At 41.0% G+C, this 15,646-nt stretch overlaps 2 protein-coding genes across 7 annotated transcripts in view; one reads left to right on the top strand and one right to left on the bottom strand.

The window, feature by feature from the left end:
- Nucleotides 1-3,420: 3,420 nt before the first annotated feature.
- Nucleotides 3,421-9,560, bottom strand: LOC110979814 (cytochrome b-c1 complex subunit 8-like). 3 transcript variants are annotated; one of them, XM_022235900.2, is made up of 3 exons: nucleotides 9,457-9,560; nucleotides 4,843-5,011; nucleotides 3,421-4,164 (listed from the first exon to the last, which is right to left on the bottom strand). In XM_022235900.2, exons 2-3 carry the CDS (start codon nucleotides 5,000-5,002, stop codon nucleotides 4,070-4,072), a joined length of 255 nt encoding a protein of 84 aa, XP_022091592.1. In that variant the 5' UTR covers nucleotides 5,003-5,011; nucleotides 9,457-9,560; the 3' UTR covers nucleotides 3,421-4,069. The 3 variants fall into 3 exon arrangements, with proteins under 3 accessions (XP_022091592.1, XP_022091593.1, XP_022091594.1); XM_022235901.2 differs by having other exon boundaries at nucleotides 4,843-5,008; XM_022235902.2 differs by having other exon boundaries at nucleotides 9,448-9,544.
- Nucleotides 9,561-9,827: 267 nt separating this feature from the next.
- Nucleotides 9,828-15,646, top strand: part of LOC110979811 (phosphorylase b kinase regulatory subunit alpha, liver isoform-like) — a 33,665-nt gene continuing 27,846 nt past the window's right edge. The window contains exons 1-5 of one of the 4 annotated variants that reach the window (XM_022235886.2): nucleotides 9,828-10,221; nucleotides 12,431-12,589; nucleotides 13,345-13,561; nucleotides 14,419-14,501; nucleotides 14,646-14,726. In XM_022235886.2, the coding sequence (XP_022091578.2) occupies nucleotides 10,144-10,221; nucleotides 12,431-12,589; nucleotides 13,345-13,561; nucleotides 14,419-14,501; nucleotides 14,646-14,726 (618 nt within the window). In that variant the 5' untranslated portion in view covers nucleotides 9,828-10,143. The remainder of the gene's footprint in view (nucleotides 10,222-12,430; nucleotides 12,590-13,344; nucleotides 13,562-14,418; nucleotides 14,502-14,645; nucleotides 14,727-15,646) is intronic. The other 3 variants (XM_022235888.2, XM_022235887.2, XM_022235889.2) reach the window with 3 other exon arrangements.

Here is a 15,646-nt window from a genome sequence, read left to right as displayed (position 1 = left end):
TCCTCGTTATTAAGAACTATGTATGGGCAACACATCGTTCAGGAGGAACACTGGCACATCTAAATCCAGGAGTATATCGTAAAACTGTACAAGTCGATTGAAAAATGGTTGGTGGAGAACACATGACGATGACAGTCGTATTTACTTTGCGTGTTGCGCCTGCCTACGTCACGAACAAATGCATATCATTGGTCACTCGGAGGAGGATTTATCACCGACTCTGTCAGCAAAAATGTGTTAATGAATTTTCCGGAAGCTATTAAATCCCCTCGCAGAAACCGAGCAGAGAGAGGAATTGATTTGCTTTACTCAGTGCTCTTCCCCGGAGGTGTTATTAAACAACATCCATGTCAGTGCAGTGGCGGGAAGACACGGCGCAAGAGAGCTTAGTGGCGGGAAACCATCCACTCGAGAAGGCGCCATGAGAGTAATGCCGATACGTGATTGTGTTTCGTAAAGGCATTCACTGGTGAATTAACGAAGGGGACTGGAGAGTTACCACTGCGTCGTGGTAGTTGGGGATGGGGAGTTCGAAACTACAACAAATTGTAAAGTTCAGTTCTGGTAAGCAGCGGTGGATTAATTGAGAATAAGCTGGCAGCTCCAGAACAGCTTTTTTTTTGGGGGGGGGTACAACTTGCTGCTGCGCCACTGCTGTCGAGACAGTTACAGAACAATCGTACTTTGTTCTTTCGACTGATAGAGTAAAGCGTCTTTCTTATTCACGCAAGCTAATTCCGCGTTGAAAAAGCTTTCCCGCGCATGCGCTAGGTCGCTCTGGATGAGGGCGCAACTCCAACCTCAATGTCAGAGCCCTTAAAAAAACCACTCACTTTCAAACCTGATGGAAACAGACCTGGAAGCAATGGGTTGTAAAACTGTTCCTCTTATAACACCAAACAGAAAAGTTGCTTTGCAATATTGTTAATGCCTGTGGCAACCAGATCAGGCTCAAAATAATGAGATTAAGACGTGCAATCGTATATATTATATTCGCAAAATTAAGACCAGATGAAAACAGCAATCAGAGTTAATGTTTCAACAGAAATAACCTCTCATATTCACACGTAACGCATTCAACGGCTTTAAATACACATTTTTGGGGATGAATCGGCAAATAAAATGTCATGCCAGCCTTCGGTCAGATACTGTCATACACATGCCACTAACATTGCTTCCTGTACTGAACTAATGCACCTCTTCATATATACATGTACTGAAGTTGATAAAAAGGGCATCCCTGATGATGCTTATCGTTCGTGGGCCTGAATCTTCCCGACAAATACCCAATGGCAGTAATGAAAGCATTATGCAGATGCACGGCTCGTGCCCCGGAGAACGATTAACAGTAATCACACAGGGGGCACAGTATGGGGAATAATTACGGGAACTTATCAAACGACTACATCAAAGGATGCGACTACGATCGTGAATCCGCTTGCAGATCGTCGGGAGATTAAAATGATTTGCGCGAGCGCGAGATTTCACGATAATTCGTAAAATACTGCAGATGGAACGGCACTGCTAAACGGGTATTGTCGCTGTGATGTCCTCTTGGGTTATGAGAAGGGGGAACTGTAGGAACACGATAAGACGTTGGTAGGGCAATGGAGATGAGCTGGAGGTAGCCAGATCAATTCCCTGACTCATGACTACCGAAGATAGGGGGTGGGGTGTATGGTACCAGTCCAGCTGTTTATGGTGGTCTCACGAGACTTTTTTTCCCCATGAAACCTACAAACATGAATTAAGAACGCGGTTCATATCCCTCCTGCGAACGGAACTTGTTTGCCAATTCCTGCCCCCCTGTGCACAGCGACTGAATAATGCTCAACTCAAATCTAATGCAAGGACATTACCACCGCCGATTTTGAACACTTTATAAATGTCTCAGATTAATATGCAAGTCAAATGAAAATAATAAAAAAGGCATCCAGGGGCGACTTAAAAAGCCGAATCCGATCAGAACAGGATGCAAATAATCGAGCATGGGGAACACCGAAAAAAGACACGAACAGAATTAGCTATGGAGACGGAATAGAAACCTACGTGTACACATGCCAATGTACATGTACTACTATGTCGGCGCAGGCAGAAATTACGGCCAAGGTGTAACCACGGAACTCGAGCTCCAAGGGGTAGAAAACACCCCAATTGCGACCTCTGAAGATAACCTTAACGCTTGGGTGGGGGCTGGCACAAGAAAAAATGAGGTAAAGATACATTGTCAGAGCCCCCCCCCCGTCCCAAGATCGCAAAAACCTTGACAAGTGCCATAAACTTAAAATATATATATGGGTAATTCTACAAATTAGGGGTCAAAGTTTTTGCGTCCTCGTCACGTCTGACAAAACATTTTGTAAGTTACGAACTCATTTTAAAGAGTGACTAAATAATACAAATTACCTGCCAAGTAGTAATAGTTTAAATTTGAAATCAAATTCCGGTGATATTTGCATGTCAAATAACAAAGGTCAGATGTAACAAGGACACACTTTTGGACCCCAAATTTATAGAATGACCCATATCCATGTACACGCACTTCTTTTACATTGTCTTAAGGTCATGCGAGGGACACGCACCTTGTGTGGGGGGGGGGGATTTCCTAACAACCCATCAGCGAAGAAGCGCCGAGAATCGTGTCTGCTCTCGCATCATCACCGAGGAAGAAAAAGTGCTAAAGAGGCGAACATTTCCATCATAGCACTTACCGGTTCTCGGGCGGTCAAACTTTGGCCATTTCGCAATAATTAGCAAATTGGCGACATAAACCGCGAGCAGGCGATAAAGAGATCCGGGAAAAACGACTCGTGATTGCTGTAATGACGCCAGAATGTCGGCCTTGGCCGTGAAGCACACCGAAGACGAATGCAGGCATGCCTCTCCATTTCCATATGAGGAGCTTAACTTGATGCCTGAAAACTGCATAATCGTTGTCACAATTTTGGCGCCTTAGTGTCCCGCTTTGCGCATTCGTTTAGCTGTTAAATTCGAAGTGCAAAAGTTAAAGATTTACGAGCTAACGCTTCACGTAATCACAAAGACAGCGTGGTGAATGTCTACAAGACTTCTTTTGCACCACTTTATATTTCTTTGCGCAAGTAATTCACATGCACGCAGAGACAATATCTTGCAGCATTTACATGTACATGTAGAAGCAGTATGAACGTAACCCGTTCATGTACACGCGTCAGTAATCCCAGCCTCGGGTATGGATGGCGAGAGGTGTGACTACCGAAGTCCCACCTCGTTCGAACAAAATAAATTTTCAGTGAGGCGGACTGCAGACGGGATTCCAATAGAGTGTGGATCACAAAGAGGCCACGGTCACACAACTTAAGAACTTAAAAGGCAAACTAACCATGACAGTTTCTTTAAACATGTAGCGACATTCACTTTAAAACCACAGTAGCGAGCGTGTACATGCAAATAACACATTTTTATTTCAATTTCAAATAACAAACATTTTGATAAGCATTTAACTTTAGTGCTTACTTCAATGAAACAATCTTTGTAGCCAAAGTTAACATGAAGCTGGGATTTACATCACATTTACATGGGGGATGAGAGAATGTTTTGCTGTACAAATTGAGCATTAAAAAAAATCCATCCACTACCTCTGACTTTCAAATAATCACTGTCGAACCTTCACTGCAACATCTAATTTACAGACTAAGTCAAACCCAACAGACTTGAAAGTAAAGGATGTCATCGGTGAAATGAGCGCATGCAGTTCCTTACAGTCTCTGGCAACTTTCTGATAAACTTGTATATGTATGTTTTTTTCTGAAATCAGTCCCGAAGCAGATCACGCTGAAGATGAAACACACTTGAACTCAACCTTGAGGAAGATTCTCTGGTAGATACTATGGGGTGCTGTCTACTTCTGCTGTCTGGAACCGAGTGAGGCTTGCTGAATCATTTTCTTCTTGAAACTTGCACTTTATCTGTGTTACTGCTTGAATCTTGTACTTTTCTCTTTATCACTGCTTTATGTTCAACTGTTGAGATTCCAGGTTCAAAGGCGAGGGTGTGACAAGTCTCTCACTGCACACATTTTGCGTTTTGCTTACTCGTCGTTGACGTATAGCGAGGGGTCTTTCCTCTTTAGTTTCTTGTTTTCAGTTGACCCGTAGCGATAGATTAAGTAGCCCAGAGCGAAGGCTGAACAGAGAAGGGAAGAATCTGTCATATTTGGTCCAATGCAGCAGAAAAGGGCTGACAGATCTTTTCAACATGGGCACTGCGTCAGGGGGTTGGATGACGAACAAGTAATGCATTTCATACACAAGCCTATGGAACAACTGTGCCAGTAGCAATCGGTGTCCACTTTATGATATACTTTAACACAAGTAATCACCTTGTCATGCGGTATGAAGTATGATATTGAAGATATGGAAAAACTGTTCAAAAACATCTAATTTTAAAACCTTTCAGAAGAAAAATAAATTTTGGGAAGTCCCTTGGAAATAATTTCTGTCCTGGATTACAGTAGTGAATGTCGAGATAGTATTGGATCTGAAGATCCTTCATCCAAACCTGACCAATCATATTCATTTGTACAGCCATGAGGGCAAGTTTTCTTGTTACAAGGTTTACGTGTTTTCAAAAAAATTCTTTATATCCCTCCGTAACTTAATGGGGAAACAAATTCATATTTGACAGGGTCTCCTCCCCAACAAGCTAATGCATAAAGTCCACGGCTTGTCTATCATCCAATCCCATGTTGCAATGAAAATGCCAAACTGGTTTATCAAACACAAATCACTCACAGCACTCTGCACTCACAGCAAGAGACAGACACATTCCCGGATTCTCTCCAACAACCTGATTTACACTTACGTGGGATAACTCGGAAGACCTGCCCCTTGAATCTTCTCCACATGTTGGGGATGCCTTTCTTGAAGATGCCTGCAAAGGGGTTCTGCTCGTAGGGGGACAGGGAATAAGTGATGACATTCCTGTATCTGGCTAGCTTGCCAAAACGGTGGTCTCCTCCCATGATGATCTGCTGTCATAACACAAGCAAAAAGGATTAAAAAATAACCTGCAATTCTTCCAACAATATTTCCGGTAGATGGGAGGGGGAAAATTATTTCCTTGGGAAGATGACCAACTTTACAATTTCGGAGACTTAAAAAATTCAGATGTCATGCACCAACAGGCCCTCCGCTTCTAAATTAAATTTCATGCACTGCTGTCAAAAAATTTTATGTTTCCGTCAGATGCTTTAAAAACCCAGTTATGAAATCTAAAGGATATCTGGATTAGCCAGAATTTTTGTTTCAGAAAGTAGAATTCTACATGCATGCATATTGTCACCTTAACATGTTAAGCTTGATTCCAAATCCTACGGGGTTAAACCCTCCCAAAGATGATTTTTCTGAAATACCGGGAGGTACAAGATTGCCATCTAGAAACAAGAAGGCACCCTCAAGCCTTAGTAGAGGTTCAGGTTTTGCAATACAGAGGATTCACAAGAGTGCGCCTCAAAGAGTTTCCAACGCACTGGCCAATCACAATGCACAAAATCTGTCAACCCAAGTGCGTTTGGAAAGGGTCAACAAATTTTGCGCATTGTGATTGGCGAATGCATTGCAAAATCTTGGAGGCGCACTATTGTAAATCTCCCATATTGAAAAAAAATTGAACGGCAAAGCCACCATGGCTCGCTGCTTGTTACATGTATGAATTTGAATTTCTTTCCTGTAATAACAGGAAAGACAGGGACATCCAAGTTATACAATATAATATATATGTAGTTACTGAATTAAACAAGAAAATACTAACCAAGCTTCATCAAAATTTTTACAAGATTGGTTGCCATACGACTGCAATACAGATGTACAAGACATTTTATTGAACTTAGCAATAAAATTCATTATACTCTAGGAGAAAAAAACCTAGTTAATGCTGTGTGCAGACTGTGTGTTGAAAGGCACCTGTCGTTTAAAAGTAAATCAACAAAGACCACCAACAAGGGAGATACAGGTACCAAGGCTTCACAGTTCTTTACAGGAAAGAGGAACGCCTATAGAAGTTGTGTAAGATGAGTAAAAACAAATGAGACAATAATGTCGAAGTAATTATTTGCTATCAATTGCTCCGGAGGGTAAAAGTATGATTGATATAAGTCTATTATAATGGAGATTAGAGGCGCACTTTATGCACACATGGAACACTTTCATTTTTCACCTCTCGCGTCTTACCCCTAACCCACCTCAATCCTCCAAAATCCTACGGATGCTTTTGGAGGATTTGGGAGGATTGAGGATGAATGAGTATTTGAATATTGGAGGATTTGGGAGGATTGGAGATGAATGGTGATTGAAACATGGAGGGTTTTGGAGGATTGAGGATGAATACTGATTTAAAAGCTGGAGGATTTTGGAGGATTGAGGATGAATGGTGAATGAAGTACTAAAAATCGGTCACATAGCGGTGTGTGCATATGGCCACACATTACACTGTTTATAATATACATGTACCTATCTACATCTACCATTGTTCACTGCTGCTGGTCATAAATTATACAATTCTCAGGTGCAGAGTGTTAAATGTCTGCTTTGTTTATTACAAAAGCAAAAGCCATTAGCCAACTCTGCAAAAAATAGCCTCAGCTCAACAACCAAACTGATGTGCCCAACCCTCCCTCCCCCCCCCCAAAATCCAAAGTAGGGCCACAGGGGATTTTAGAGGATTGAAGATTCAGGTACCTTTCATTTTGTGCAAAAGCCCCCAAAATGGAGGATTTGGGAGGACTGAGGATAAATGCAGTTTTTTGAAGTTGGGCAGTTGGAAGATTTGGACATGTTGGAGGATTGAGGATGTGCCCTGTTAAAAAGACCCTAGTGGGTTAGGGCATAGAGCTACCAAACACAAGGAGTAAGAAGGAAGTCCCTACAGACCGTAATCTGATTAACTGCTCCGGTTGGCTCCATAGGCAAGGCGCGGTTACCAGCCCCAGTGTTGAAGACCCTTAGACATTCTTTGTACACAGTGATCGCCACCGCCAGGTAGCTGGTAACCCACATACTCGCCGTGTTTTGCTAAGGCATACTGGAGTAAATAAATGGTGGAAAAGATGCACGAAGAAGCTGCGCAGTTCTCTTCAGTAGTTCTCAGGAGTCAGTGAGTGATCTCTACAGATGCGCTCGAAAATTCCATATCAGCAGTGGTTATTTGGCAAAAGTCGGTCATTTTTAAAGTCAGTTATGACATTTTGCAATTTTGGCGGTAGAGAACAAATACCTAAAATATGAACTGCAAATTTTATATCATAAGTCGCAATCCTAGTGGTTCCTACAGTTAAAAGAAGGTGGAAACATGCCACAGGAATGCATTTGACAACGTGGTGAGACAATTGTGGAGAGACAGTTGTGGACAATGACAGAAAGGACAACAAATATTCCCATGTTTTTCTGTGTTTTGTATTTTCCTCTGGACCAGCTACATTCTTTCAGTTTTTTTGTGCGTATTTTTGGAGAATTTGTATTAGTAATTCTGTTTATCGTGAAGAGAGACGTTTTGGGCATGTAAAGACATAACCATACTTTCATTGTCATTGGAATATCAGAACAATCACTAAAATTATCGAAATTTAAGTCTTCGATGACAATGGTTTCTGTCTCAAGGCTTTAATGTTGAACATGTGGAAGAGTTACGGACACGCATGCGCTGCTCGGTACTCACAATCCTTTGCAAATGTAACTCTGAGCATTCCTTACAGCCTGCAAGTGGTGCGGAATTAGATTTGTCCTTGCAGCACATGCAAGTGGTGGCGGTGGCCATCATTGACCCTTTTGATCTCTGTGTGTGCTGACTCCTTAAGTTTAATAGCTCGATGGTTAGGGTTACTGGAACAATATTTTTAGCTCAAATTTCACAATAAGTAAACTTAATCAAACTCTTATTATTCGGATTCATAAATCTCAGTTTTGTGTTTTGATGAAAGTTTATTTTCATCCGATTTTCCGAATTTTTTCTGATGCACAAAATGAACACTTAGAACGTGCTCAAAAATATGAAAATAATATTTGGACACGCTTGTTGATGGGTAGGTGAGCAAATGGAATGATGCTTTACAAGAATTTATCAACTTTAAAGAAGTTTGAAAATGTTAATGAGCGATTTTCTGAGATTTTTCTAAGTGTGCCAAGTTTGGGAACACTTAGCCCCACAAATAGGGCTGTAGTGGCTCTCTTTTACAATCTCTGTCTCTTACCTGTTGCCACCACAGCCCTACTTCAAGGCATGTCTTAAATGCCTGAAATCCGAACTGCAGGATTGTCACAAACTTTGAATCCTCATATCTTCCGAAATGAAAACGACTCAGAGCGTATTCCTCAGAGCTTGGACTTTCATACGATTACCCTAAAGCTTTCCAAATGCGTAAATTTTCTGATGTATGGCGCCTTGAAAAATCCGGCCTACACTATGAAATACTGACCACGGTTGGTGCCATTTTGAAAAACGAAGGCGGCACTTCATGTGTCTGAGGTCAAGGCACCCGCCAGGTGCCGTAGATGAATAACTCATGTTGTCAAAGTATTGCTTAGTAATAAGTTGCGCGCCCTTTGCTAGTGTACAGTACGCCCACAGCACGTGTGTGGAGCATGATATATACATGCATATTAATATTATTCAAATTCAATTTCATAGGTTCCTTGTTCTTCTGTGATGTAAGGCATTACAGGGAACCAGTTTTGTATGGTACAACGTATACCAGAGCGCCTGTCGGGTGCCTTGAAATCCGATGCATGAAGTGCTGCCTTCGTTTTTCAAAATGGTGCCGCCCGTGGTCAGCATTTTATAGCACAGGCTGAAGTTTTCAAAGCACCATACATTGGAAAATTTATGCTTTTGGAAAGCTTTCGGGTGCTCGTATGAAAGTCCAAGCTCTGAGGAATATGCCAATGTAAGTAAAATTGTCGAGTCGTTCTCGTTTCGGAAGTATTAGGATTCAAAGTTTGTGACAATCCTGCAATTTGGATTTCAGGCATTTAAGACATGCTTTGAAGTAGGGCTGTGGTGGCGACAGGTAAATGAAGATTGTAAAAGAGAGCCACCACAGCCCTATTTTTGGGGCTAGGGAACACTTAGCTGAATTCAAGCCCAACATGCCCAATTTCCTTACGCCGACATTTTTGGATTTGTAATTCGGACGAAATTTCAGGACACTGAAATTGTTCACAAATGTTCAACACGTTTAACCAGATGAATATTTCAATGAAAAGGTTTGGCAAATGCTGAGAGGAAAGTTAGGCTAAGTGAAAGTCGAAGTACAGTGCACCACGTCAACGTTACGCATGTTAAGCAATGTTAGGCCAAGTTGCTGATTTCACGAGTCATGCGTCAAAAGGAACTGCAATTGAAAGACTAACTGAAAGTGAAACGGAAACTTATATCAGCTCTTGGAATGTTTAGCTACATGAGCAATTTACAAACCTTCTTTACCTTCAGCTTTTAGTCGTAACAACCAAGACTTGCGTCCTTCCCTTAGGTAAGCGACAACAAAATGGCGGAGTCGTTCCCGATTCGATTCCCGAGTTTACAATGACCTTTGACCAATGAAATAATTGTACTTTTAAATTTCATTGATTTCAAAATTTCTAAGACTTACAGAAGATGTTGACATTTTAATAAATTTATTAGATATAAATATTATTTTTTCTATTTTAAAATGTAAATTTTTAGTTTGCAACCTACTTAATTGTAATAACTGGAAATGTGTTGCTTTATGTACCAGCGGACCTATAAAGGGATCTTCCCCATTAATGTTTTCGTCGTTTTCATTGGCATGCAGGCTCCTAATTTATTTCTCCATGATTTAACGTAGGCGTATATCCTACCACTTTCGAAAAAAGAAAAAAGAAGAAAACAAAAAAACACTATAGGCAAAATTTAACACCATAGATTTCCTTGCATAACAATGATAAGAACAGATTTTCTAGCTTTGCTCTGAAAAACCAAACAAATCATTTGGGTGTACGAATTGTCATTCGAGATGATCCCGTACACTGTTTCCCTTGCAGGATTTACAATGTAGGCGTGTGTTTGCTGTATGCTGTTTGAGAAGATGGGTTGAATGTAGTTCGCTTAATTCCGTCTTTCTTGAAAATGACATAATTTAGTAACACAACCATGCGAAGCAGAAGTAATTCGGGTGTACGACTTGATTACTACCATCGTCTGGTCACAAAAACCATCATTTCTCACCAGGTAATTTAACCATTGTGATTATAGGACACGTCATGAACTAACGTTATGATGCAAGGTGTACCTAGCCTGTGGCTACGCATCGATGCAATATTTGGGCGCTATCGGTTGATCGCTCGATCGCGCTGTGCGATTGGTCAAATCATGGAGGATGGTCGAACCTAAAATATGAAATCCCCGGTTGCTGGCAAAACTGTCAGCAAGTGTTGCAATAGATCGACAGCCATGACAGTTTATTATTATTATTATTATTGATTTATTCAGGCAGATTCAATACAACACGCAATATACATGTACATACAATAAAATTATATCCAAAATATTATATAAAAAAGAGGATCAACACAGATTGAAAAAGGAGGCACACATGCAAACGGTCAATCAATATAGAAGACGAGGAATGATTAAGCAAGAGACAGACAAGACAGACATACACAAGAAAAAAAAAAAACGAGCACAATGCAGGACTGCCTTGGAGAAAAGCAAGAGTGAAAAATATCACCTTCGCCAAAAGGGTGTGCCGCTCCGACCCTGCACACCAATCAGTCAGACACACCATGGAGGTAGAATACACACAAACAAAAAACGAGGGACATCACAACGACATCAACACCTGTCATGTAGTGATTGATAACATGGATAAGCCAGCAGTAAGGGAATACAATTAACATGCCCCAAAACATCATATTTAGCAGTGAAACTATTGAAGCATTTACTCAGAAGAAGTTAGAGTTTTCCAGAGCAGTCTCAAAGAGTTTGTGCACAGGTTGTCAGATGATATCTGTGAATGAAACTGTTTCCATAGCTTTAACTTCAGTAATTTTTTCCAATGTCGGCATAGAACCAAATTTGTTGGATATGATCTGTTGATCTTATTGCACAGTTCCATCATTCCTTTAATGGTGGCTCCTTTAAAATTTGTGGAAGTCAAAGATTGTTCTCAAAAAAGGAAAGCAAAGTTGAGGATATTCATACAGGATCGGCCAATCCTGCAGACCGGTAGGGTGATTGCACCCAACATAATGACAAAATTCCCCCTTCGCGATCGAGTGAGCCCAATATTACTTCATGACTTCATAAGCCTAGCTGATTAGAGCTCATGTATCATTGCTGTATTACAGCCTGCATCTTTGCCACCTCCTTGCAATACCTGTACTCGTCCACTGTTTTATGAGCCATTGTAAGAGAGGGCCAGTGTGGAGCACCCTCACATGTTTTGTCATTTAGATTTACATGTACCTGACAATGAAGTATTGATGGTCCAGTTCGGGCGGCCTGTTCTTGACATGGGTTTTCCTGTTCTCGTGCTCGAACGGTGGGAACATGACTCAAGAACACTGTTCTCGGAACAGGATCACACACCACCTCCTCGTCAGGGTTTTACAGGAACACAGGGAAAAACTCGTGAGATTTTGATTTTTGAACAGCTACAAAAAGTAGACAGATGGCTTCCAAAGCCATAGACAATGAGAAGTTTTGCAAAATTAACATTAATTATTTTCTGTAACACAGAAATGAATGTTCCTGTTTATATAGAAAAGAATTCCGCCCATCCAAACATTAACTCTCGAATAACGTAGCCTACTTGGACGCCCCGATGTTGCATGTTGCTCGCCACTAACTACCAGCGATAACCGTTTGTTTGTTCCCAGCGTTCGAGTGGCAGACCCACGAACAACAAATCGAGCTGTTCGTGAACATACGGGAACAAGCTGCCCGAACTCAGGCATAGTGTCTAAGTCTACTCAATCATATCACACAGGAACAAAGACCTGTCCTTTGTGAGGGCGCTCCACGCATGCCCTCTATTTGTACTGTATGTTGGGTGTATATTTCTCATTCTTTTGCACCTTATGCCTTGCAATCACACATTTAATGTCTCGTATAAAGTCGTATGACACTGTACATTGTGTATATGCTCCATATGTATGTGTGAATTTGTATAAAAATGGGCCTGAAACATGACGTGATAGTCTCATTTAAACATTTGCTGTCTGATGCTTCATTCATTAATGTGAAATTGTGAATTCATATGTTCAACTTTCAGCCAACGGGGAAAATGGAAGTGTGACCACTTTTTTTGTAATCTATTTTGGCATAATTCGGTTTATTTTACCGTTTTTTTAACTGTAATTCCGGTTGGCATTGTTATTTCAACTCTGTGCAAGCACATGAATTCAAACACATTTGAAATACTTTTCATGGTTTACAGCATCCTGTCACTGGTTTACTGCCAGCAAGCACCGTGCTCAAAGATGCCTGGGTACGAGACAACGTGTACAGTGTCATCTCGGTCTGGGGATTGGCACTGGCGTATAGGAAGCAGGCAGATCTGGATGAGGACAGAGCCAAGGCCTACGAGTTAGAGCAGGTAATAGCTGCATGTTGTGGCCTACATGGTTGTCATGATTCAAGACAGATCTACAGACCTAAGGCCAGTTTATACTTCAGTCAGATATGAAAACTAAGTGAAATGACACTTCAAAACATTTGTAGCAAAATTTGCCCAAGTTGGAATGTGTTCAACTTTTGCAAATTTGCAACGCAAATATTTGATCATGACGTCACCCAACTCAAATAATTGATCATGACATCACTATTCGCATTTGTATTTGCTTTCGTGCTGAGTATGAACCAGCCTTTAGTCCCCCAGTATTTGAAGTAATGGACCCTTTGTGTCAGACAGTCAGATGACCTCAGATTTTATGCGACCACACAAGTTGTTCTCCTCAATTCAATTTTGCACACTGAGTATCACCTTCATCAAGACAGGTCGCTGTCAATACTGTTCTGTGACAGGCTAAGGTAGCATGTCTTACTCTATTGCAATTTGAATTTAGTTTGCTTATTTTCAAGAGAACAAGTCCAAAACTTTTTTTGGGGTGCTCATGAAAGGTTTTGTCGTCAAAACAGATTGTTGTTTTTGTTGAATTGAGGAACTGTTTCCCTGGAGGCAGGATGCTCTTTCTGCATTATAAGGCAATTTTCAGAAAAAAAAATTAGGACTCATCTCCACGGGGAGCAGGTTGAAGTAGGATATTCGTCGCTCGAGCTGCTCTGCATATTAAAATGAACCTAACTGCCCAACCTGACTCCTCACACGCCATTCACGCATGTCTCCCCTAGCACGTAGTAAAACTCATGCGGGGCCTGCTGGTGAGCATGATGAAGCAGGTGGAGAAGGTTGAAGCCTTCAAGAAGACCCAGAGCCGCAAGGACTGCCTGCACGCCAAGTACGACATCCAGACGGGCGACACCTGCGTTGGGGACCACGAGTGGGGCCACCTGCAGATTGATGCAACGTCCCTGTACCTACTGATGCTGGCCCAGATGACTGCTTCAGGTAGGACCAACAAGGATGTGGGGATTAACCCTCCTATGCAACCATCCATTCCCGACAAAGTTGTCCACTCAATCAAACTCAATTGAGTAACTGTTTTTCAGGCCTACATAAAGCAGAACTGACTGGCTCTGTTCAGATAACTAGATACAACTGTGATTTGACTGTCAGTGATTGATGAGCCAGCTTTGTCTGCCAGTTGCCTGCATTTGTCTGTTTAGGGAATCTGCCTGGTCACAGTACCAACCAGAATTCTGATTGGACTGTCAGTGACTAGCCCGTGTATAAATACATGTAAGTGTACATGTAGTAGGTTAAAGTGAGTTGAACTGTTGACTGTCTGGATTGTTACTACTGAACGACAGCAACTAATGGTGGCTTTAGATGTGTAGAAGTACAATTAAAACTCTGAATGGTCCTTGCTTATTTGCTTACTATGTTTGCACATTTTCTGACCAAAGTGTTTTCCTTTTGGAAATCTTCTTTGTTAACCTATAATACAGCTGTCACTGTCTTCATAATCTAACAGGCAAGTACTGTTTAGGTAAAAACTACATAATGAGTCAATTTGATTTAATGAACTGGCGCACAGGTAAGCATACTTTGTACTCTCACGTGTAATACAGGGTGTCCACGTTAAAAGTATACCGAGATAAAAATTACTTAACGGCAAAACTACTTTTATACAGGAAAGAGAAATACATATCTAGAAAGGGCAGAATGTCGTCTTTGTGTAACTTAACTGTGCGCTGAGATGTTCATGTAGGACATGAGTTAATGCCGTTGAGCGATGAAAGTAATCATCACACTCAACATGGACAGCAAACATGGAATAACTTTCTCGGTTTCCTTTTTCACAGGACTGCAGATCATATTTTCTCTCGATGAAGTAGCCTTTATCCAGAATCTGGTCTTCTATATAGAGCATGCCTATCGGATACCTGTAAGTGTTCATAACGGGGCACCATCTAGAATGCCAGGCATATCCTGTTTCACTATTGACCCCCCCCAATTAGTTATATTTTTCAAGTTCCAGGGATAACAGCCTTTTGAAAGGAAAAAATCTGTTTGATTTGTTCTTGGACAGGATTATGGAATTTGGGAAAGAGGAGACAAGACAAACCATGGTTTCCCTGAACTGAACGCAAGCTCCATTGGAATGGCAAAGGTGAGCATGTTGCTGAGTGTTAAAGTTTGTAAATGTACAAATATATCCCACTGAAGTTAAATGTTCCAAGCGCTTGATTTTTCTTAGACCTTTTTTGCTCAAGTTTCCTCTGTATTCTGTGAAAGCTATTTGACACCCCTTTTGGATTAAGTGTATTGAAAAAGTGTGCACCTCGTGAAACATTTGAGATTAACCATGGTTTTAAGAGTGTGGTTACCATTTGTCAATTTGGAAGGACACTGCCCAGGTGAAACGTTTTCTGTTGAAATTGCAAAATTTTCTCATTGAAAACATTTTTGAGAAAGTATTTCCAATTAGTTTGTTGCAATTCAGTAACATAGAAATGGAATGGAAATAAGCCTTTTTTGAGTTAAATGTGAATAAAATCTGGTACACTGTGAGCTATCTGATTGCACATAAGCATAACAATTGGAATTCCCCAGACTAAAAATGCTGTTGCCATACCTCGGGATTCGAGGCAAGCTTTTGCATGGTGACCACCATGTCTGGAATGGACTGGTTCCTTTGTGCCATTTTTATCCATTAAAAGTAGTGTATTGGTGCAAGGCTTCTCGTGTGTAACTAAGCAAACTTTCCCCGAATCACGTGACGAGGTATAGCAACAGTGTCTTTAGTATGGAGAATTTAAATTGTTATGTTCATGTGAATTTAAAGAGCTGAGTTTACCAGATTTTTTCCAAATGTAACTCGCAAAAGGCTTATTTAGGCCAGAAAATACAAAAAATCCCAGCCTTTTTATGTGCATATAAAACATTGAGGTTTTCTTCCCAGGGTGACATCACAGTTTTGCCCATGAATATAGAAATATCATTAAAGGCACCAATATAACCTTTATACCATCAAAACCAAATTTGCAACTGAGGTTGATAGAGACACAAAGGTACATTTCCAAGGGCTAT

This window comes from Acanthaster planci, linkage group LG02 (genome assembly GCF_054643075.1).
Source record: "Acanthaster planci isolate LZ-2023a linkage group LG02, COTS_SCS, whole genome shotgun sequence".
NCBI lineage: Eukaryota > Metazoa > Echinodermata > Asteroidea > Valvatida > Acanthasteridae > Acanthaster > Acanthaster planci.
Note: the sequence above shows the minus strand (reverse complement) of the source record. Positions and strands in the feature narration are given on the sequence as shown.